The sequence below is a fragment of the Heterodontus francisci genome, chromosome 7 (assembly GCF_036365525.1).
Source record: "Heterodontus francisci isolate sHetFra1 chromosome 7, sHetFra1.hap1, whole genome shotgun sequence".
NCBI classification, from domain to species: domain Eukaryota; kingdom Metazoa; phylum Chordata; class Chondrichthyes; order Heterodontiformes; family Heterodontidae; genus Heterodontus; species Heterodontus francisci.
The window spans coordinates 69,159,375-69,182,874 of NC_090377.1; the positions used below are offsets into that span (position 1 = coordinate 69,159,375).

At 41.7% G+C, this 23,500-nt stretch overlaps 1 protein-coding gene across 4 annotated transcripts in view; it reads left to right on the forward strand.

Annotated features, from left to right (window-relative positions):
* LOC137372038 (serine/threonine-protein kinase tousled-like 1) overlaps nucleotides 1–23,500 on the forward strand; it is a 250,014-nt gene that overhangs the window by 131,267 nt on the left and 95,247 nt on the right. For all 4 annotated transcript variants that reach the window (XM_068035354.1, XM_068035355.1, XM_068035357.1 and 1 more), the window contains one exon: nucleotides 12,145–12,220. In XM_068035354.1, the coding sequence (XP_067891455.1) occupies nucleotides 12,145–12,220 (76 nt within the window). The remainder of the gene's footprint in view (nucleotides 1–12,144; nucleotides 12,221–23,500) is intronic.

A 23,500-nucleotide genomic window follows, 5' to 3' on the forward strand; every position in this document is an offset into this window, starting at 1 on the left:
TAAATGGGTGGTTGGTCGGCACACACTCGGTGGGCCGAAGGGCCTGTTTCAGTGTTGTATCTCTCAATAAAAAAATAATGAGAAAGGGCTAATTAATATTGTAAAAGAACCTTTAGGGATGAGTGAGTGACCATAATATGATAGAATTTTACATTGTTTGAAAGAGGTAGTTCAATCTGAAGCCAGGGTGTTAAATTTGAACAAAGGAAATTATGACTGTATGAGGGACAAATTGGCTGAGGTGGATTGGGCAAATACATTAAAAGATGTGACAATACATAGGCAGTGGTTAGTCTTTACAGAAATATTACATAGTTTACAGCAACTATACATTCCTTCAAGGCACAAAAACCTCAAAAGTAAAGGCAGTCACCCGTGGATAACAAAGGAAGTTAAGGATTGTATAAGATTAAAAGAAATGGCCTGTAAAATAGTCAAAAATAGTAGTAAACCTGAGGATTGGAAGGATTTTAGAATACAGCAAAGGAGGGCAAAGAAACTGATAAAGGGAGAATAGAATATGAATGTAAGCTAGCAAGAAATATAAAAGGACTGTAAAAGCTCCTGTAAGTAATGTAAAAAAGGAAATGTTTGTTTAAGACAAATGTGGGTTCATTACAGGCAGAGTCAGGAGAAATTATAAAAAGGAATAGAGAAATGGCAGAGAAGCTAAATGATTACTTGTACCTGTCTTCACTAAGGAAGATACAAGAAATCTCCCAGAATCAGAGATCCAAAGGATTCGGGGGAATGAGGAATTGAAGGAAATTAGTATTAGTAAGAAGGTTGTGTTGGAGAACTTAATGGGGCTGAAGGTTGCTAAGTCCCCAGGACCTGATGTTCTACGTCCCAGAGTGTTAAAAGAGGTAGCTATGGAGCTAGTGGATGCATTGGTGATCATCTTCCAAAATTCTATAGATTCTGGAGTGGTTCCTGCAGATTGGAAGGTCGCAAATGTCACCCCACTATTTAAGAAGGGAGGGAGGGAGAAAACAGGGAATTTCAGACCTGTTAGCCTTACATCAGTCGTGAGAAAATGCTAGAATCTATTCTAAAGGATGTGATAAATGGGCACTTGGATAATAATGATCTGATTGGGCATAGTCAACATGGATTTATGAATGGAAAATCATATTTGACAAATCTGTTGGAGTTTTTTGAGGATGTTACTAACAGAATTGATAAAGGAGAGTCGATGGACGTGGTATACATGGATTTTCAGAAGCTTTTGATAAAGTCCCCCACAGGAGGCTGGTTAGCAAAATTAAAGCACATGATATAGGAGATAATCTACTGGCGTGGATTAAGGATTGGTTAACAGGCAGAAAGCAGAGAATAGGACTAAACGGTCACACTTGTGTTGGCAGGCTGTGACTAGTGGAGTACTGCAGGGCTCAGTGCTTGGGCCCTAATATCAATTATTTGGATGTGGGGACCAAATGTAGTATTTCCCAGTTTGTGGATGACACACAACGAGGTGGGAATGTGTGTTGTGAGGCAGATGTAATGCAGCTTCAAGGGGATTGGACAGACTTAGCGAGTGGGCAAGAACGTGGCAGATAGAATATAATGTGGAAAAATGTGAGGTTATCCACTTTGGTAGAGGGAACAGATCTGCAGAGTATTTCTTAATTGGTGAGAGATTAGAAAGTGTAGATGTACAAAGCAACCTGGATGTCCTTGTCAATAAGTCACTAAAATCTAACATGAAAGGTGCAGCAAGCAATTAGGCAGCTAATGGTATGTTATCACAGCAGGATTTGAGTACAGGAGTAGTGAAGTCTTTCTTCAATTGTATAGAGCCTTGGTTAGACTGCACCTGGAGTACTGTGTGCAGTTTTGGTCTCCTTGCCTTAGGAAGGATATTATTGCCATCGAGGGAATGTAACAAAGGTTCACCAGACTTGTTCCCGGGATGGCGAGACTATCCTATGAGGAGAGATTGGGGAAACTGGGCCTGTATTCTCTAGAGTTTCAAAGAATGAAAGATGATCTCATTGAAACCCACAAAATACCTAAAAGGGATAGACAGGGTCGATGCAACTAAGAAGGTTCCCCTGGCTGGGGAGTCTAGAACCAGGGGACACTATTTCAAAATATGGGGAACACCACTTAGGACAGAGATGAGGAGAAATCTCTTTACTCAGGGTTGCGACTCTTTGGAATTCTCTACCCCAGAGGGCTGTGGCATCTCGGTCATTGAGTATGTTTAAAGCAGAGATTGACAGATTTCTAAATACCAATGACATAAGGGGATATGAGGATAGTGTGGGGAAAAAGGCATTGAAGTGGATGATTAGCCATGATCATGTTGAATGACGGTGCAGGCTCGATGAGCTGGATGCCTACTACTACTGCTATGTTCCTATAAACATGGGGTTATGATGGAAACTGAAATATAAACAAACTTTAAAAAAAAAATTATTTTAAAAATGTGAATTTATTTTACCATAATAGTGAAAATTGACAACCTAATCTTTTAGTTGTGGATTTTCAGGGTCAAAGAGGTTGTTCAGTAATTATGAATTTAGTATGCTGTTTAGATTAGAGCTACAGCACTGAAACAGGCCCTTCGGCCCACCAAGTCTGTGCCGAACATCAACCACCCATTTATACTAATCCTACACTATTCCATATTCCTACCAAACATCCCCACCTGTTCCTATATTTCCCTACCACCTACCTATAATGGCCAATTTACCTATCAACCTGCAAGTCTTTTGGCTTGTGGGAGGAAACCGGAGCACCCGGAGAAAACCCACGCAGACACAGGGAGAACTTGCAAACTCCACACAGGCAGTACCAGGAATCGAACCCGGGTCCCTGGAGCTGTGAGGCTGCGGTGCTAACCACTGCGCCGCCAGTTGCACCTCAATCAACAAGGTGTAACTTTTTCAGGGTTTTTCTTTAGAGGCTAGTAGTGTAAAAGGGCATGTTCTCGTTAGTTCAGTGATTTCTACTTAATTGCAGCCTGGGGGATGACTTCAACAGTGCATCCTATGGGAAAACGTAGAATCAGTGACAGCACCTTCCAGGTTTCCACATTTAACTGCACATGTGTGGACTTTAGAAGTTGCTGTCAGTTTTGGAAGACTAATGATGGTAAACGCACACCTGGGCCATTATGTTAATAAGGAAACACAGGAAATTTGAAGTATAAACAAGATGCTGAAACTGCTTTGCAGGTACCTGCTGGTCAGAGGAAATAAAGGTGAAGATTGCTACAAAACATTAACTTGTATTTTAATGGATGCTGATGAACCAACAGTGGATTTCCAAATTTTTTTTATTTGTAAAAGAAACGTATACAAGGTCAACTTTTGTCGCCTCATAGAGTTCTGACACACTGGCCAATTTGTGGCTTTGATTTTCAAGATCCTACCTGCATATCACTCATCGTTGTGAGTGCAGTTTATGTGCCACCCCCCAGTAACTATCTACCTGAAATTGATTTGGTTAATGTTGACCTTGCCTAAAACTAATTTAAATTGCTAGTGACTTACTAATATTTTGTTTGTAAGTTTTTGTTCCAGCAAGTTGAAACCTAGACATGATGCAGAGATACACTACAAGCTAAATGGAAAACTGTCTTGTACAATTCAAAACAATTGACAAAGGAATTGTGCAGTGTCGTCCTGTGTCTTTCTTCTTCTGGGCTGGTTAATTGGCTTCCTGTTGCTTTGATATTCTGTTCAAGATGACTTGCTATGTTAATGCTTCAATTGGCTACATCATGGGAATAGCAAAGCCCAGGTTTTCACTGACATACCCTGCATTCCAGTGTTACAATCTGACGTGTGCTGTGATGGGAAAATCAGAATATGAAGATCTACTGGCGTTGCTCCACAGATGACTGCTTAAAGTATGCTAAACTGTCTTGGTGAGACCTGGGAGCTGTTTGAGAAGGTTTTGTCATGGCTGGAGAATTCTTTTTAATCAGGGAGACCTCATAAGAAGGGGAAAAAAACTTTTTTAAAAAGCAATGTAGGAAAGAATTTAGAACATTGTGGGGTGGGGAAATGCACTTTTTATGTACCTTTAAATCTCTGGCATAATTAAAAATATGTAATTATTCATACATTGCATTAATTCATTATAACGATATGTTTTAATACATTTATTTTTGCCATTGGTTATCCCATGTGCATCTAACAGGGGTACAAATACACAAATTCCGAAGCTGTAGTACGTTAATAAGGCCATAAACAAACAAACCAAGCAGTGGAGTTTATTTCTAGAGGGATCGGATTGAAAAGTTAAACTTGTATAGAACCTTGGTTAGACCGCAGTTGGCAATACTAAACATAGTTCTGTTCTCCACATTATAAGGATATAGAGGCACTGGAGAAAATACAAAGAAGATTTGCAAGGATAATACCAGAACCAACAGGATATATCCTATCAGGAAAGACTGAATAGGCTGGGAATCTTCTCTAGAAAAGAGAAGGTTGCGAGGTGACCTGATTGAAGTTTTCAAAATGATGAAGAGGTCCAATAGCATAGACCTAGAAATGTTTCTGCTTGTACAGGATTCAAAACCAGGGGTCAAAAATAAAAGATGGTCATTATTAAATCCAATAAGGAATTTAGGAGAAACTTTATTCAGAGAGCATTTAGAATGTGGAACTCTACTGCAAGGACTAGTTGAGATAAATAACACAGATGCATTTAAGGGGAAGCTAGTTAAAACACTCAAAAGAGAAAGGAATAGAAAGATATGTTGATAGTTATATAAAGCATAATTGGAGGAGATTTGTGTGGAGCATAAACACTGGCATGCACCAGTTCGGCTGAATGACCTGTTTCTGTGCTGTACATTGTACATAAATCTGTATAATTCTATGTATGTAACCATGGCTAACCTCTAATCAGCTTTGCTGTTCCTAATGTATGACTTTCTGATAGCTAGTTTATTAGTTGTTTCCAATAATTTCCTGATGAATGATGATAAATCGTCTGCTGCACCTGCTGAGCAGGCTTTCCCCCTCCTCTGCCCATAGCATGGCTTACCTGCCTCTGGATGATCCCTGCCTCATGGGTCCCAGTTGTTTCTGCCCTTTGTACCCAGTTCCAGCTTACTTCATGATTACCATCTGCAATGTGCTCTGGGCTTTAAAAAAGATAAATTGAATAAATCCATAAAAGAACATGTATAATATGAGAAAGATGGGCAGGAGAAAGAGGAAAGTGGGGGAAGGGACAACCTGATGGAAAGAGAGTCAGTTGGATGGAGAGAGATGAAGCCAGAAGTGTTTTAGGCATAGAGAGATTTAGAGAATAAAAGACAAAGCGAAAAAGAGCATTGATGTGGCAGAAAAGCTTTTTTTAAATTTTAAATCCGAGCAATGCTACTGGAGATTTGAACATTCTTTTTGAAGAATCTCATCTGTGTCCATCTGCTTTCTCTCAGCAGATTGATCCCTGCTAAGCACACTACTAATGTATTAAAGTCATGTGGTTAGCGTGCTCTAAAGTGCACTATATTCTGCCCTGATCACCAGATCCTTCACATTTGTTCCTTGGGAGCTTCTCCAGATTTAAAATTGTTATCTCTGCCTTTTGACCAAGATCATCAAGTGCTTGAAGGTTATGTTCCATAGTTTTACAGCCAAACGTTCAATGAAAGTATTTCAAACACTTTTCATAAAGATTTACAGTGTGTTTATCTCTTTTTGCTTGCTTGTGTTTGAATATTTTACCTTTACAGCTTTGCATCCTAGCACTAGCATCTGGCCTAAGGACCTCAACCTCACTTGACTCCAGTTCAACCTTTAGATCCGGATTTATCCTTCATTTCTTGAAACTTGACTTTGTGCTTCTTCCTACTACTAACCTAAGCTCTGACAGGAGGCAGAGAGCATTAAAGATTAATGTAGGAAATTATGTTGCACACATTAAAGTATTTTTTCCAACAGTGTAACATTGAAAGAATGAAAGGGAGATTGTTAGAAAATAGATGTGGTGAAGTAATTGAAGATGAGAAAATACTTTTAGCAAGTAATTTTATAATTTAAGGAGAAAAATAGTGGCTTGTTATTTCTACTACTGTCTATTCTATAAAGTTTTAAAATTGAAAAAGTACTTGATTAGTCAAAGAAACTGAAGATGGAAAAAAAAGACAGTGGAACATATGGCACAAAGTTGAAGACTAAGGAGGAATTTTGTTGGCCTCTAGCTACAGCAAAAAAATCAGTGGATATGAAGAGATTCTGAAGGAATGGAAGCAACTTTAGTACCTCTATAAAATAGGGGGAGGGGAATCTTGACCCAAACAACCATGGGTATCTATTAACCGGAGGTCATGATAAATGGAAATGATTCTTGGGGCTAGACTGAAAGAGTGCATGATTGTGTAACAATAGAATATGAAGCAGATAGCATTGATTAGAAGGGTATAGTGCTGCTTGACAAACCTCCATAAATAAGGTAGATTGTGAACTCCTCACGAAGGTTCCACATCAAATGCTTCCAATAAAAACTAAATACCATGGGAATCCAGGAGAAAATTTAGAACTGGCTGAGAAGTTAAATTTGACTCTTGTGTTTTTATTTTAAGAAAAAGAGGAACTGTTGGGTACTCGTAAGGTGTGTAGTGAGGCTGGGAGGGAAAATGTTGAATACGGTCAGTGCCAGTGCTCTTGACCTGGTTTCTTATCTATTTTATGATAATGTTCAAATTTAACAAACTTCCCTCTGGTTTCAAATAAGTGTTTTAAAATCATACCATTCACAGGTAATGAAACAATCAATTTATTAATTACATTCCATTCATGAGATGGTGCCAAACCGATGATAAAGTAGTTCTTTCCTGTCCTACCTGTGGTTGCAGTTGATGATATGGAGCCAGGGTCTGCGGTTAGTGTTGGGAAGGAGCATAAAGCTAGGTCTTGAGACTGAAGGACAGGATCAGCGGTAGAGCCTGGGATTGAAATTCGCAATATAATCTAAAGGGTACAATTCTGAATGAGGTGCAGGAACTGAGACACCTGGGGGTATATGTGCATAAATCATTGAAGGTGGCAGAGCAGGTTGAGAAAGTGCCTAAAAAGGCATATGGATCCTGGGCTTTATAAATAGAGGTATCGGGTACAAAATGCAAGGAAGTTATGATGAACCTTTATAAAATACCTGTTTGGCCTCCATGGGAGTAGTGTCCAATTCTGGGTACCAGACTTTAGGAAGGATGTGAAGACTTGAGAGGGTGCATAAAAGGTTTATCAGAATGGTTCCAGGAATGAGTGACTTCAGTTATGTGGATAGATTGGAGATGCTGGGGTTGTTTTCCTTTGAGGAGAGGAGATTTGGTGGAGGTGTTCAAAATCATGAGAGTTGAGAAAGAGTAGAAAGGGAAAACCTGTTGGTGGGTCAAGAGCAAGAGAATAACAATTTAAGGTGATTGACAAAAAAAGCAATGACGACTTGTGGAAAAACTTTTTTTACGAAGTGAGTGGTTAGAATCTGGAATGCACTGCCTAAAAGCGTGGTGGAGGCAGATTCAACTGCGGCTTCAAAAAGGGAATTAAATAAGCACCTTAACAGATTAAGAACTGCTGGGCTACGGGGAAAGGGCAGGGGAGTGGGACTAGCAGAGTTGCTCTTACAGAGCTGGCACAGACATGACGGGCTGAATGACCTTCTCTGCTGTGACCATTCTAAGAGAATGCAAGAAAATTCACGAATGAGAAAAGGTGATTTGTCCAATAAAGCTCATCACAATAATATTCCAAGTCATATTTCCTCAGAATCTAAATACATTTTCTACACCATTAATGTCTTTGGCTCGTAATTGGTAATTACTGCCAAATTAATCACCATAGGAATGGAGTTTTTTTTTACTCAAACGTTTCAAGTTTGCTTTTCACTAATTTAAATATGTCTCCCAGTCATACTGGTCTGATTTATCTTGAAGTAATATTCTGACTGCTCATTCTCAATACCATTTAATACTTCAGAGTCCTTGGTGAGGTCTTTTTTTGTCAATCCTGTCCCTTCTCGTCCTTTAATTTTCTTATGTTATGAGGAATGTAACTCTGGACCTAGCTCTAGCCAACTTAATGAGATCTTCCCTCCGAACTACAGAGCTTAAGCTTCTTTCTTCATAGATGGAGCCTCTACACAGTTGGAATAATTATCACTTGTCTCTGCACCACTTCCAATGCAAGTATATCTTTTCTCATGTATAGTAGCCAAAGATCTACATGGTATTCAATGCATAGTCAAACAATACATTGTAAAGCCTCAGCAAAATCTCTAGACTTATTAGGTTTGATTTTCTGATCAGGAGCAACTGTAGCATAACTGAAAAGTGCATAAGGACATTTTGCATCAGATACATAAAGTACAAACCTTGCAATATTTTGCACGGTGTTTTATAATTATGTAGTGTTTCCAAGATAGAAGTTATGATGTGCTGGGTGTGTCCGATACCTATACAGCATCAATTTTAAGAGCAGTGCAAATTAGCAGCAAACAAAAGTTGAATTCCGTGCACTGCAGAAGACAGCTGATGGTAGTGCCCAAGTCCAGGAAAGATGCTGAGGGAGGTGCAGCAAACAAAGGTTTCATCTTTGGAGCAGAGCTTTATTCTTAGTAGTTTGCTGTCCATGTTGGCCGAGAAGAAGCAGCAGAGCAGATGAACGCCGCTTCACAGGTATAGACATTATCGCTACTAATACAAAAATGTTTAACGGAGGATGTTTTCAACATAGATACACTGAATGTGGCTGTTTCAAGGGTGATGATATGGCATAGTTGTAACACTTTCACCTCAACCAGGAGCCCTTGATTTTGGATGCATAATGATCACTTGACATTGTCATAATGGGACTTGCATCAAAAAATCATAGCCACTTGTATTTGCATTCTCAATCACTCATGATCTGGGGAGAAGGATGCCTATTTACTTTGCAATATCAAAGCTCTTCAAACTTGGAGCACTTAACCAATCTGTTTTTGCAGAAAAAAACCTAATGACAGCAGAATCAAACAGCTAGCAGGGATCCCTCTCTCTAAACTCACCTCTGCAAGCCCACCTTGAGCAAATAACCTTGCAAATTACTAGCCTAAAATTAGTGCAACACTAGAGAGGGTTGTATAGAAGACTATCCTGCATCTCCAGATCACTGTTGCTATCTTTCATTATTGTCCCAGACTCAGGAACCCTGTCAATCAGAAGATTACCATGCAGCACATCAACATAGGATAGAATGTTTTGGCAAGCACTCTTGCTGTAGAGGTTATGTTGCTGTTGTCACAAAACTTCCCTGTGGTTCCTGAGGTGCCTCCAAAGAACAGCATTGTGAAAGCCCGGTGGATGCTCAGCCTATCACCTCACAGTGGCCTTCATTCAATTTGCAGAAAACACTAGCACAGGAATATATGCAGGCAGGGGCTCTGATTAAAGTGACAGGGCCCACTGGGTAACACGGCGCACTAATGGAGAAGCAAGGTAAGGTGGAAGTAGCTGGTTGAGCAAAAAGTTCAAAGCCAACCCCAGTTAAAGTTACAGAATTAGTGCCATCCAAGACGGGCATACAGACAAATGCTACTTTTTAAGCACCGTCAGTTTATCGATATAAAGGACTTCGCTAGCCATATCTGTATAGTGGTGTTTGACTGCTTCAAAGAACCAGAATACAACCTGCAACATTTGGTAACTGCCGTAACGCAAGTCCTAAGCACAGGTTTGTGGTCTCAGGAATATAACGATTGGTGCTATAGATAACTTGGGCTTCAATGCCTGTGAGTTTGTCCCTTCTAGATTTACCACATTGGAAAATCATCAGAACAGTAACACTAAACCAGGAGTTTGACACTTATTATAATCCTGTGACCTGTACTCACAGGCGAGATTGCATCAGAGTCCAGTAACTGAGGATAGCAGAGTATGCGCTGTTAAAGGAACTCTCAAATTGGCTCATCCATCAGTGCCATCCAGTGAAATAAACTACACGGAGCTAGAAGGGGTACAGGCCCAGAGAGCCACAGCAGCACCAGAGTAATTTTATGAGCCTTCAGAAGGAAGTTTTATTTTGTAAAATCCCAGAAACCACTCCGTGACATCAACCATCCAGTCACACTAATTCCTGCTCCATTTAAGTTGAAAGATAAAGTACAGTAGTAACATTCCGTCCCAAAGGGAAGTACTTTTTTTTTTAAAGTTAGAACAAACGAGACACATTAGAATAAAATGGAATAAATGAATGAAGTTGGATCTTAACTTTGTGCAGAGATCAATAAGATAAAGTGAAAGGCTAGGCATGCCTGATGGCTGAGGTGAAGGAGAGGATAATAGTATGCATGATATTTGGTCCGTCAGTTCATTGATAACATGTCCTGAGCAGGGTCTATGTGGTGGGGTCACTTTTTTTTTAAATTGAAATTATCTATTAAGTGTTGTTGGATTCAATTACTGTTGTACAACTGGTAACTCTTCAGCAATGGGCCCATTACCAGCATGGTCCTCATTACCTTCCTGACCCTTCGATTTGCTGCAAGGCGACATTTCTTTAAAGCATAACTGCAGCACGCAGCAGGTCACAATCATTTTAGGTACCTTTTCAGACAAGGTAGTGTGTTTCAAGCCTTGAGCACATAAACCAAGTTCATACTACAGAGCAGTGCTGAAGGAGTGCTGCACTGCCAGTGGTGCCATTTTCCAAATGAGGCTGCTTCTCTCTTGGGTAGATGTAAAAGATACAATGGCACAATTCAAAGACAAATGGGAGTTTTCCCAAATGTTCTCGTCAATATTTATTCCTCAACCAACATCACTAAAGCAGATTAAGTTGTCATATATCCTAGATCCCCTACATTAACTCTTCAAGTACTTCATTGGCTGAGATGTGATTCGGGCTATCCTGAGGCTGTGAAAGGTGCTATATAAATGCAAGTTCTTTTCTTTCTCTGGACATATCTGTGGAGTATTGTAAACACTTAGAATTTTTGTTTTAGCATGATTATGGATGCTATATTTTGGAGCCATGTGCCTCATTACATTTCCCTGCAGCTATAGCTTCTGGATTTCAGATTGATAGCATTAAGAGTAAGTATCCCTGGTCCCCCAGGATCCATCATTCTAGTCTTGATATTTCTTTAAATAATGGTGGCACTGTAAACTTTAGATGGATTAAAGCATCATGGCAGCTTCTAGAGCACCCAACATTGCCCTGCATGATGATGTGTTGATGGTTATGTGCACACATTAATTTAATAGAATCCATTAAATGCTATAACATTTATGAACTAAGCTCATGAGACATGGGGTCTGTCAATGAGAACCTGCACTCTTGGGAAAGTGGCCACTTGGAAAAAGAACAGAACCCCACCCTGCTGATGGTTGCCTTCCTTCAGAAGACTAATAAAGTCATTACATCTGGCAAGCAATGTATCAGTGATCTAATGTATGCAGTGGTGCACTGAAGACCTGCTGATATGACAGGGTTGTGAATTAAAATGGCAAGCAGCCGGAAGCTCGGTGTCATGCTTGAGGACTGAGCGGAGGTGTTCCGCAAAGCAGTCACCCAATCTGCTCACTTGCCAACATTTCTGGCCTGGGCCTGCTGCAGTGTTCCAGTGAACCTCAAAGCAAGCTTAAGGAACAGCACCTCATCTTCCGATTAGGCACTCTACTCATGCACCTTCCCTTTTGTTGTTCTTTTTCCCCCCCCTTCCTTTTCATTTGTTCAAAGCCTGTTACATTACTAACCTTTGCCAATTCTGATCAAAGGTCACAGACCTGAAACGTTAACTCAGTTTCTCTCCACAGATGCTGCCAGACTTGCTGAGTATTTCAGATTTCCAGCAGCTGCAGTATGTTTCTTTTATTTAAGCCTTCCTGGTCTATTTGGTTCAGGACTACATCTCGAGGTTCTTTTAATTCACTAAGCAGTGGGGACAGTGACAGTCATGTGTTTAGTAGGACCAACATATTTGTCCTAGCTGAAGAGCTCCATGGTATAACCTTGCCTAGTTTTCCAAGTAATTGTATCTCGCATTCCCCCAAGATTTTGTGTTTTGGAGCTTAATTGTAAAATTTACTGCAATACAAGGTATAAGTTCCTAGACATGAAAAAGGAATTTGCTTTTACATTTAAGATGCCAGGCTTGTATTAGTTCAATTGTGACTTCTGTTTCTTCTTTTAGACTCCGGAAAAGAAGCAATCTGACTGTGCGAGAGGAAGAAAGCGGAAGGCAGATAACCAGAGCGATAATAGCCAAGGTAAAAGATGTGTGAAAGAGTCGAGAATTTGCAGGTGGGGAGTTGATGTAGTCACTTCAAATGGTTATTTTTCTATTTAAAAAAAAAAATCATCCACCTGGGAAGTTTTATCAAATTTTACCAGCTCACTAATTTCTGCTGCCAAATAGGTAAATCATTGATATCAGAAAGAAGCTTCCTTCCCCTTACCCCCCAACTCAACTCTTAGAAAGACTAGTTTGGAGTTTTTAACTTCCATGTTAAATAGGAAGTACAGGTATCTGGGTGTCAGACTAAGGGGTGCTGCAGCTTTCATCTGAGGTGGTAATAACTAGAAGGACTGTAATAATTAGAAACTGAAGGAAATCTCAAATACTGGACTGAAGTGTGGAAGACTATCATGACAACTAATCAACCTGGCAAGGTCCGCACATTATTTGTGGCATTACAAACATTCTAAATGAAAAATTGTGACGTAATCAAATGTTCAGAGGCAGTGAAGCACAGTGCACTGAAGTAATATCTATCAGAGGAAAAAGACTTGCAGTCTGTTCCTAAACCCCAAATTTGCTATATCTCTCTTCCTAAACTGCCACACTTGCTATATCCCTCTTCCTTTCAATATTCAATTAAACAAAATTAATTTTTTACCTAAAATTTCTCAAGCTACAACTAGTTCTAGTGATGGCATAAAATTTTGCTGCTTCACCCTGATAGAGTCATAGAGAGATACAGCACTGAAACAGGCCCTTCGACCCACCGAGTCTGTGCCTACCTTCAACCACCCATTTATACTAATCCTACATTAATCCCCTATTCCCTACCACATCCCCACCTTCCCTCAATTCTCCTACCACCTATCTACACTAGGGGCAATTTACACTGGCCAATTTACCTATCAACCTGCAAGTCTTTGGCTGTGGGAGGAAGCTGGAGCACCCGGCAGAAACCCACGCGGTCACAGGGAGAACTTGCAAACTCCGCACAAGCAGTACCCAGAACCGAACCCAGGTCGCTGGAGCTGTGAGGCTGCGGTGCTAACCACTGCACCACTGTGCCGTCTGATTTAAAACAATATATATTTATTTTAGTGTTAAGCAAACAAGTGGCCCTCGACGAAATTTGTGCAACTCTGGTATAGATGATGTGTCTGTTAATTAAAAAGTGTGTCTAACTTAGGCCTTCCAATGTTTCTGATTGGTCTGTGCTAACCTTGGACCAGTTCAAAGCCTAATGGATGAACGCACTAATCAGATCGCCGCACAAACATGTAAAGCTTTTTAAAAAAATTATTTATGGGATGTGAGTGCCGCTGGCAAGGCCAGCATTTGTTGCACATCCTGAATTGCCCTTGAGAAGGTGGTAGTGAGCTGCTGCCTTGAACCGCTACATTACATCTAGTGTAGGTACACCCATAGTGCTGTAGGAAGGGAGTTCCAGGTTTTTGACCCAGTGACAGTGAAGGGACAGCAATATAGTTCCAAGTCAGGATGGTGTCTGGCTTGGAGGGGGTCTTGCAAATGGTGGTGTTAGCATGTATCAGCTGCCCTTGTTCTTCTAGGTGGTAGGGGTCGCGAGTTTGCAAGGTATTGTCAAAGGATGCTTGGCGAGTTGCTGCAGTGCATCTTATGTATGGTACACACCACTGCCTCTGCGCATCGGTGCAGGAGGGAGTGAATGTTTAAGGTGGTGGATGGGGTGCCGATCAAGCGGGCTGCTTTATCCTGCAGCTCAAGGCGGCAGATTGCAGAGGCAGTATTAGAACATTAGAACATTACAGCGCAGTACAGGCCCTTCGGCCCTCGATGTTGCGCCGACCATCTGACCTACACTATTCCATTTTCATCCATATGTCTGTCCAATGACCACTTAAATGCCCTTAAAGTTGGCGAGTCTACTACTGTTGCAGGCAGGGCGTTCCACGCCCCTACTACTCTCTGCGTAAAGAAACTACCTCTGACATCTGTCCTATATCTTTCACCCCTCAACTTAAAGCTATGTCCCCTCGTGTTTGCCATCATCATCCGAGGAAAAAGACTCTCACTATCCACCCTATCTAACCCTCTGATTATCTTGTATGTCTCTATTAAGTCACCTCTCCTCCTCCTTCTCTCTAACGAAAACAACCCCAAGTCCCTCAGCCTTTCCTCGTAAGACCTTCCTTCCATACCAGGCAACATCCTAGTAAATCTCCTCTGCACCCTTTCCAAAGCTTCCACATCCTTCCTATAATGCGGTGACCAGAACTGCACGCAATACTCAAGGTGCGGCCTCACCAGAGTTTTGTACAGCTGCATCATGACCTCGTGGCTCCGAAACTCGATCCCCCTACTAATAAAAGCTAACACACCATATGCCTTCTTAACAGCCCTATTAACCTGGGTAGCAACTTTCAGGGATTTATGTACCTGGACACCAAGATCTCTCTGCTCATCTACACTACCAAGAATCTTCCCATTAGCCCAGTACTCTGCATTGCTGTTACTCCTTCCAAAGTAAATCACCTCACACTTCTCCGCATTAAACTCCATTTGCCATCTCTCAGCCCAGCTCTGCAGCCTATCTATGTCCCTCTGTACCCTACAACACCCTTTGACACTATCCACAACTCCACCGACCTTCGTGTCATCCGCAAATTTACTAACCTACCCTTCTACACCCTCATCCAGGTCATTTATAAAAATGACAAACAGCAGTGGCCCCAAAACAGAACCTTGCGGTACACCACTAGTAACTAAACTCCAGGATGAACACTTGCCATCAACCACCACCCTCTGTCTTCTTTCAGCTAGCCAATTTCTGATCCAAAGCTCTAAATCACCTTCAACCCCATACTTCCGTATTTTCTGCAATAGCCTACCGTGGGGAACCTTATCAAATGCCTTACTGAAATGCATATACACCACATCCACCTGTTTGGTCACCTTCTCGAAAAACTCTAAGGTTTGTGAGGCACGACCTACCTTTCACAAAACCGTGCTGACTATCGCAAATGAACTTATTCTTTTCAAGATGATTATAAATCCTATCTCTTATAACCTTTTCCAACATTTTACCCACAACCGAAGTAAGGCTCACAGGTCTATAATTACCAGGGCTGTCTCTACTCCCCTTCTTGAACAAGGGGACAACATTTGCTATCCTCCAGTCTTCCGGCACTACTCCTGTCGACAATGACGACATAAAGATCAACAACAACGGCTCTGCAATCTCCTCCCTGGCTTCCCAGAGAATCCTAGGATAAATCCCATCTGGCCCAGGGGACTTATCTATTTTCACTCTTTCCAAAATTGCTAACACCTCCTCCTTGTGAATCTCAATCCCATCTAGCCTAGTTGGCTGTATCTCAGTAATCTCCTCGGCAACATTTTCTTTCTCTACTGTAAATACTGACAAAAAATATTCATTTAACGCTTCCCCTATCTCCTCTGATTCCGCACACAACTTCCCACTACTATCCTTGATTGGCCCTGTTCTAACTCTTATCATTCTTTTATTCCTGATATACCTATAGAAATCCTTAGGGTTTTCTTTGATCCTATCCGCCAATGACTTCTCGTGTCCTCTCCTTGCTCTTCTTAGCCCTCCCTTTAGATCCTTCCTGGCTAGCTTGTAACTCTCAAGCGCCCTAACTGAGCCTTCACGTCTCATCCTAACATAAGCCGCCCTCTTCCTCTTGACAAGCGCTTCAACTTCTTGAGTAAACCACGGCTCCCTCGCTCGACAACTTCCTCCCTGCCTGACAGGTACATACTTATCAAGGACACGCATTAGCTGCTCCTTGAATAAGCTCCACATTTCGTTTGTGCCCATCCCCTGCAGTTTCCTTCCCCATCCTACACGTCCTAAATCTTTGCCTAATCGCGTCATAATTTCCTTTCCCCCAGCTATAATTCTTGCCCTGCGGTATATACCTGTCCCTGCCCATCGCTAAGGTAAACCTAACCGAATTGTGATCACTATCGCCAAAGTGCTCACCTACATCTAAATTGAACACCTGGCTGGGTTCATTACCCAGTACCAAATCCAATGTGGCATCGCCCCTAGTTGGCCTGTCCACATACTGTGTCAGAAAACCCTCCTGCACACACTGGACAAAAACTGACCCATCTAAAGTACTCGAACTATAGTATTTCCAGTCAATATTTGGAAAGTTAAAGTCCCCCATAACCACTACCCTGTTACACTCGCTCCTGTCGAGAATCATCTTCGCTATCCTTTTCTCTACATCTCTGGAACTATTCGGAGGTCTATAGAAAACTCCCAACAGGGTGACCTCTCCTCTCCTGTTTCTAACCTCGGCCCATACTACCTCAGTAGACGAGTCCTCAAACGTCCTTTCTGCCGCTGTAATACTTTCCTTGATTAACAATGTCACACCCCCCCGCTCTTTTACCCACTTCTCTGTTCTTACTGAAACATCTAAATCCCGGAACCTGCAACATCCATTCCTGTATGATTGCAGCCAGTGGAGAATTTTCTCCCTCATTCCCATTGATTTTAATTTTGCTAGCACTCCTTGATGCCACTATCTGTCAAATGCTGACTTGATGTCATGGGTAGTCACTCTCCCCTGACCGCTGGGATACAGGTCCTTTGTCCATGTTTGGACGAAGGCTGTAGTTAGATCTGGAGCAGAGTGGCCCGGATGGAACCCAAATTGAGCATCGGTGAGCAGGTTATTGCTGTGCAAATGCCACTTGATAACACTGTTGGCTACACCTTCCATCAATTTGTTGTTGATCTCAAGTAGACTGATGCCGTGGTACTTGGCTGGATTGCGTTTACCCTTTCTTGTGTACAGGACATAACTGGACAATTTTCCACATTGTCGAGTAGATGCCAGCGTTGTAGCTGTACTGGAACAGCTAGGTGAGGGACACAGCTAATCCTTTACACAAGTCTTCACTCCTACTGTGGGATATTGTCAGTACAAACAACTTCTGACTTGCAGATGCGATAACATTGCACAAATGTCACTGTTCTTGCAAATGTACACAACTGTAAGTATAGAAAGAAAATTATTTGCTCATAGAGGAAAAAGTTGCTTCCATCTTCCTGAAAGTGAGGAAGAGAGAGGATTGGAATTGGGGGCTGTCAGCCTGTTCAGGCTGACGCATTCAAAACTCTGACGCATGCATAAGGTGTTTACTTTAACAGAAATTTACTTTTGCCTCTCCTGATCACTCCTTACTCAAACATGTCAGGAACCCAAATGTGAAACTAAGAAGGACCAGCTACACAAATGTTTTGCTGAGCCTCCATTAGAAAAAAAGCAGGATCGGACATTATTGTTTTGGGGGGGGGGTGGCGGGTGGTGGCTCAGTATCAGGCTTAAAGCAGTCAATTAGAACCATATCAGATGCTGCTATAGCGCAAACCATTTCAGATAAGGTGACTGAGAAGAGGCCATTCTAGGTCAGGTCAGATATAGCAGCAGTCACATTTAATGTTGTTTTGCGAGGATTAATGCTGAGAGTGGAAGGGGTTGTGCAAGGGTAAAGAGGTCAAGACCTGCTCGGGTCTGCAAATGAGATCCGACCCGAGCCCAACAGAACCCCGTCAGAGTCCGAGCCCGACCAGACCATCAGTTAACCTACCTACCGTTTTCACTTTGTTCCTTACCTGCGCAAGCTTAAAATAACTGTAGAACAACCACCTTTAAAGTCCAAAAAGTAACTTAGCATTAAAATCACTTACCTGAGGTGGTGATAGAGCGTGTCCGATCCGGCCCGACCCGACCAGAGCCCGAATGCCGGACCCGGAAGTGCGACCCAACCCAACATGTCGTCTAGTTCGGGTCGGGTAGCAGGCCTTTAGAAAGAGGTTCTGGTCAGACAGTACAGAGAGGCTAAGTGGGTTGGTGTCAGGTCAGATGGAAGAAATGGGATGAATTTTGAAAACGATTTAAACACAAACTTAAAAACAGAAAATAGGGGACGGTGACGTAGTGGCAGTGTTACTGGGCTAGTAATCCAGACGCCCCAGCAAATGTTCAAGGGGACAGAAACTCAAATTCTACCATGGGAGCTGGCTGGAATTTAAATTCAGTTAATAAAACTACTAGTTTTCTCAAATATTTCAAATATTCTCTGCCTAAGAGTGCTTGGTACTGATTCCTTCAAGGCATTTATCCATTAAAGGAGTATTGCACTTGAGGCAGGACAAATAGGCATCTGCTTTGGAACATGTAGCTACACCTTATGTTGAAGCCTTCAAGTAAAGCATATTAATGCACCAACAAGGATTCTGTCGGCTACTCGAACCATTACGACAAATAAAAGAATGGAAAATATCAGGCATCCTTCTGGATTGCATTGGTTGCCTTGCTGTAGGTATTGATTCAAAATTTTGATGGATGCGTTCAATTCACCATGACAGGAAATGGCTTAGATGGAGTCTATCCTGAGGAAAAGACTTGCTGATCTCGGGTTGAAGATTGTCATCTATTGGGGAGTTACCTAAACTGGTTTCTCCCTCACCTTGAGCATTCAAAAAACGTTGTTGTGGAAATTCCTGGGATACCTCAGGAAAGGCGATGGTGCTCATGCGTTCCAATGTTTCTTACCCTGTTTAAAATACTTGAAATAGTTATGTCAAGAGAACATTGTTCCCTCCATAAAACATGAACCAGGACATCCCTTGACCAATTGCATGAATATCAGTCAGTGTCACTGTTAATCATGCTTCACTTCCTGATGTGACATCTTCAACTACCACTGCTTGACAGTGTTTGCCAGTGTCAAAATCCTATACTGCTATGGACCAGCTGAGAAGTAGAACTAGGGTAAACATTTTCACATGATGTATGCATTTTTCCTATTTTTCAAATGAGTACTTGGGACATGAAAAGTATTTTTCTTAGATTTAGAGATTTCTGAAAGTCTAAAATGTGGTATTTGATATAACTTATGGTATAAATGCCACACAGACTAAACAAAATTAGAAATCAAAATTTGATGTGGTTGTCATTTAAATATATGCTTTAAATTGCATATGTCAGCGAGATGATTCTCAATAACCTTGGTTACATTCAGCAGATCAATCATGGGTAGCTGCTATTCTAATCCATATCACAAGGCATATCCATCTCCGATTCATCATTCTATATATTCCACAACTTTATTGGACTGATGGTAATGTCTTTCTGTCTCTGAAATTTCTTGAATGATAAGAGTCTAAATTCAAGTAAATATACGAGTCGATATCCAGAATGCTTTATTCCTTCCCCACCCCTTTTAGCTTATGCACAAGAATTTTGCAAGCTTGGGTGGATCCTGGAAATTTGGTAAAGACACGGGTATACGCTGTGCATGCCCAGAGAGTGTGCTGTTCATCTTGTAATGTGTACTACAGAATTACGGTAAAATGTGTGCATAGTGCAGGGAATCCTTCAAGTGTATACAAATTACTACCTGATCCTGTGGAGAATTGATTAGAGCATACCTCTGAAGCACTGAACAGCTATATATGCTGACGAATAACGCTGTTTACAATGCAGTAGCCTTCTCCAGGACCTTGGATTGCAGTGCTGAATAAATTCAAGCAGTTGTAACTTTAGTTGCCATATGTAAGATTGGCACAGGCAGTGTATAGATCTGCAGAAAGAGTGACATCTGCGACCTTCCTGTTGAATCGGAACATATTTGCATGATGCTGTTTACATAGACCAGTGATTTTCATACCTTTCTGTATTAGGAACCGTGTGCAAATATTGACATACTCCCAGGAAATTGTCTTGATTTCTGAAAGACTGTCAGCTATCCAAAGGAAAACAGTATGATTGCAAAATGCTGTTATTAGCGTACAGCAACAGAAATAATATGCAACTCAGTCACTGAATGCAACAAAATCTACATTTAAGACTACTTGATATGTTTCTTTGCATATCGACAAAAACCTATTGGGTTAATGGACAGTAGTTTGAAAACCTGGACAGGCCCAGCCAGTTTAGTTTAGCCTACACATCGCCTCTTCACAACATAATAAGGTTTAAAATATTGATTGAGAAAGACACAGAACAAGGCAATAGATTTGAAAAAGTCTAATTTTATGGGGATGAGAATGGAACTAAGGAAGGTACATTTGGAAAAAACTGATAGAATGCAGTGTGAAATATTGTATAAGGCAGTCAATAGAATTCAGGAGATATATATTTCGCTTAAAAAAAAAAAGTAGACAATGAAATATGCATTAATAGAGATATGGGTAAAATTGAAACAAAAAAAAGGTATGCACTAAATACATAAACATTAAAAAAGAGGAGTGCAAAAGGGAATATGAAGAGGTTAGGAAAAAGTCAAAAAAAATTAGGATATCAAAGTGGAACTATAAAATTTAAATCAAGGAATATGAAAAATAATGTATTTTACAGACACCAATAATACAAGAAAAATCACGGGTAAGGATAGGGCCACTAAGAATGCACAAGATAACCTTACAGAAAATGAGTTACATTTCCGCAGTATTTGCAGGCTGCTAACAAGGTGGTCATGATGTTAGAAGAGATCAAAAAAGCTATTACAACATTTAAGACAGAAAGCGGGGAGATTGTGCCATGCATATTAAAAGGTTCTGAAAGAGATAACAGAGGCACTATATATTCGCTTGAAAATGAAATAGTGCTAAAGGACTTGAACACAGTACTTTTATTTTTTTATTTATTTAGAGATACAGCACTGAAACAGGCCCTTCGGCCCACCGAGTCTGTGCCGACCAACAACCACCCATTTATACTCATCCTACATTAACCCCATATTCTCAACCACATCCCCACCATTCTTCTACCACCTACCTACACTAGGGGCAATTTACCTATCAACCTGCAAGTCTTTGGCTGTGGGAGGAAACTGGAACACCGGGCGGAAACCCACGCAGACACTGAGAACTAAACTAAACTAAACTTGCAAACTCCGCACAGGCAGTACCCAGAACTGAACCCGGGTCGCTGGAGCTGTGAGGCTGCGGTGCTAACCACTGCGCCGCCCATACTTGATTTTCTCTCTTTGAAAAGGCAGAGAGAACAATTCCAGGGAACTGTAGACCATTTAGCTTAACGTTGGAGGTAGGAAGGATGTTTGAATCGTTAATCAAAGATATAATAGAAAAGCATGTAGACACCAAAAAGATAGTTGTCAGAACCGATTTCAAAATGGAAAGTCATGCTTGATCAACCTTATTTTTCTTTTATTTGTTCATGGGATGTGGGCAAAATGGCAACACCAGCATTTTTTGCCCATCCCTAATTGCTCTCAAGAAAGTGTTGGTGAGCCACCTTCTTGAACCATTGCAGTCCAGGTGGTGTAGGTACTCCCACAGTGCTGTTGGATAGGGAGTTCCAGGATTTTGAGTCACTGACGATGAAGGAACGGCAATGTATTTCCAAGTCAAGAAAGTGTGACTTGGAGGGGAACTTGGAGGTGGTGGTGTTCCCATGTGCCTGTTCCCCTCCTCCTTCTAGGCAGTAGAGGTCGCGGGTTTTGGGAGGTGCTGTTTAAGACACCTTGGCGAGATTCGCAGTCCATCTTGAAGATGGTCCACAGTGTGCTCGTGGTGAAGCTAGTGAATGTTTAAGGTAGTGGATGGGACATCAGTCAAGTGGGATCCAGGGATGGTGTCAAGCTTCTTGAATGTTGGAGCGGCTCATCCATGCAAGTATGGAGTAGTCCATCACACTCTCGACTTGTGCCTTGTATGTGGTGGACAGGCTTTATGGAGTCAGGAGGTGTGAAGACGGGAGCCCATGCTCTCCTTGGAAAATGAGTCTATATAGACTAGCTGAGTGAAACATCTTGGGGCACATATACACAAATTGCTAAAAGTAGTGACAAAGGCCATGAACAAAAGCAAGCCAAGCACTAGGGTTTATTTCTAGAGGGATAGAATTGGAAAGCAGGGAAGTCACGTTGAGCTTGTATAGAACCTTGGTTAGACTGCACTTGGAGTGCTGTGCAGTTATGATCTCCATATTGTAAGGCTGTAAGGCTGTTCTCAATTCATTCCATCTTCGCTGCCTTCGGAGAATACTTGGCATCAGGTGGCAGGACTATATCTCCAACACAGAAGTCCTTGAAGCGGCCAACATCCCCAGCTTATACACACGACTGAGTCAGCGGCGCTTGAGATGGCTTGGCCATGTGAGCCGCATGGAAGATGGCAGGATCCCCAAAGACACATTGTACAGCGAGCTCGCCACTGGTATCAGACCCACCGGCCGTCCATGTCTCCGTTATAAAGATGTCTGCAAACGCGACATGAAATCGTGTGACATTGATCACAAGTCGTGGGAGTCAGTTGCCAGCATTCGCCAGAGCTGGCGGGCAGCCATAAAGACAGGGCTAAATTGTGGCGAGTCGAAGAGACTTAGTAGTTGGCAGGAAAAAAGACAGAGGCGCAAGGGGAGAGCCAACTGTGCAACAGCCCCAACAAACAAATTTCTCTGCAGCACCTGTGGAAGAGCCTGTCACTCCAGAATTGGCCTTTATAGCCACTCCAGGCGCTGCTTCACAAACCACTGACCACCTCCAGGCGCGTATCCATTGTCTCTCGAGATAAGGAGGCCCAAAAGATTGTAAGGCTGTAGAGGCATCAGAGAAAGTACAAAAAAGGATTTACAAGGATACCACCACAAGATGTTATAACTGATCAGGAAAGATCGAACAGGCTGTACCTCTTTTCCAGAAAAGGGAAGATTGAGAGGTGACCTGATAAAGGTCTTTAAGATTATGATGGGGTTTGGTAGACTAGATGTAGAGAAGGTGGTATCCACACGAGGCAGACATGAACTAGGTGTCTTAATATATAGGCTGGTAATGGATCAATCCAGTAGGGAATTTAGTAGAAACGACTTTATTCAGGGAGCAGTTAGAATGTGGAACTTGCTACCAAAAGGAATGAATAGCATAGATGCATGTAAGGGATGACTAGATAAACAAATTAGGGAGAAAGGAATGGAAGGATATGTTGATGGGATTAGAGAAAGGAGGATTGGAGGAGGCTCATGTGGAGCATAAACACTGGCATGGATCATTTGGGCTAAATGTCCTCTTTCTGTGCTGTAAATTCTATGTAATTGTACATGCTTGTGACCCACACATCTCTTCACAGTTAGAAATGTTGTCTCTCTCCTATCATGTCCATATAGATGTTGGTGCTGTGTTCTTGCTGAAGGACAGAAGCTTATCCAAACAGTATCTTTCCACAGTGGCAGGGACGTTGGCACGTTGTTATTGTATGGTACATGGTTACACAGCATAGCAAGTTCCCTAAATCGGAAGGAAGAAATACTGGTGCTCTATTGGG